Source organism: Lottia gigantea, assembly GCF_000327385.1.
Source record: "Lottia gigantea unplaced genomic scaffold LOTGIsca_109, whole genome shotgun sequence".
NCBI lineage: Eukaryota > Metazoa > Mollusca > Gastropoda > Lottiidae > Lottia > Lottia gigantea.
In genome coordinates, this window is record NW_008706978.1 from 239,695 (window position 1) to 241,430 (window position 1,736).

The 1,736-nt window shown below is 34.4% G+C and overlaps 1 protein-coding gene across 1 annotated transcript in view; it reads left to right on the forward strand.

Moving 5' to 3' along the window:
- The window catches only part of LOTGIDRAFT_171072 (hypothetical protein), a gene marked incomplete at both ends in the record, with an annotated part of 869 nt that extends 682 nt beyond the window's left edge, over positions 1 to 187 (forward strand). The window contains one exon of the mRNA XM_009046937.1: positions 93 to 187. Within this exon, the coding sequence (XP_009045185.1) occupies positions 93 to 187 (95 nt within the window). The remainder of the gene's footprint in view (positions 1 to 92) is intronic.
- Positions 188 to 1,736: the final 1,549 nt, after the last annotated feature.

Genomic DNA, 1,736 nt, shown 5'->3' on the forward strand with positions numbered 1-1,736 from the left:
ATCTCTCCCCCTTTTGTGAAGCTTCCCCCCCCCCCCCCTCTTTCCTCCCTCTTTTTCCCACTTTCTTTTTTTTTTTTTCTTTTTTTTTTCAGGTCTTCGAGTTTTCCAACAGATAACAGATAATCTAACCAAACCAAACCAAACCAACGACTACCATTCGACTACCAATCAACAAGAAATACCATGATCAGAACGAGTTTGGAAGAATGAAGGAGACCGAGTAACTCACGCCACACCATCCAGGGCCGAGTTTCACCGCCATGTCATTCGACCCGACCAGATCTAACGAAGAATCAACAACCAAACCAACAACACCGAATCATCCAATTTGATCCAATCCAACTACCAACTACTACGACTACCAACAACTACCTAGTTTGCGATATCAGCATCCGCTGGAAGCGAACGTTAACTTGTCATCTACCTACCTACCTACCTTGTGGCCGAGATAAGGTGGCAGACAGTCAGTTGTATGGTAGTGGACGTAAAAATTTGAAGATTTAGTCCACAAACAAACTTTAAGAAAACCTCTTTACAATCCCATTAATTGAATCATAAAATAAACAGTAAAAAGAAGATGGAAAAACATGAAATTATTGAAATATGATTATAGATCATAGATGTATACAATAACAATTTATAACTCTTATGTAGTAGGTCTAATGTTAAAAAGGGCAGGAAGAACTGAAATGAATTATGAATTTGAATAAAATTATAAGCAAATTAAATTAAAAAAGAGTAATGTGAATACAGAAAATCAATTAGCCCATTAATTTGAAATATGAAAGAAAAAGAGGAACATAGGAATTCAAAGATATAAACGTGATCACGACAGCATAGCCGGCTAAGCACAAAATTCTGAAATATTTAAAATCGAGAATTAAAACTCTTTAGACTTATTTTACAAATTACAAATTATTTGTACATTTATTCGTTATTATAGGCCTTCATCGAGATTGATAGATGTCTTTTTTTTTATTCCAACTCAATTTGGACGTCTGACTTTTTGCTCATTTTCGATCACCGCATGTTGAGGTTTCAACTAAAATTAATTGGAGGTCACGCACTTGTAGAGATGCGAGAGGGCTTTAATTTTTGCTCGCGAATTTACCTTGGCAGCGAACTTACATATCCAACCAGAGAGCCTCATACGACGCTGGTTTATATGGCCTAAAATAAATCATTTTTTAGTCTTCGTCTTGTGACCCAAATTCAGGGGTCACGATATTTAAGGTTCGACCCCGTTTCTCAAAAATTCGTACGACTAATCTTGCACGTTAAATAAAGAAAAACGTTAGTTAACGTAAAAATGTATTTCTAGAAAATTTTTTCGTTCAATAACGTTTTTTGAAATACGTAAAATAACGTTAGACGTTAGAACAATCGTAACGTTATTAACCCATTTTAAGCCATTGTCCCATTTATGGGACACCCCAATAATCGTAATCAAGCAACTAATATAAGATGTAGAATTTAATATCATCACCATAAAACATTAGTGGACACACTATCTCTTTGGAGTGCCTAAGTGTTATAGTCTACAGTTCATATTTCGCAGAGTTATCTCCCTTGAATTTGACCTTGCCTTGAAAATGTCAACAAACACATCAAGTAGAAAAAGGTTTGTTTTCTTTGTATTTATAATTGTTTTCTATGTAAATTGCACATACATGTCGAAAAAAAAGTTATATGAGAGTGTTTTAAACAATAGATCTATTAATTACAATGAAAATTAC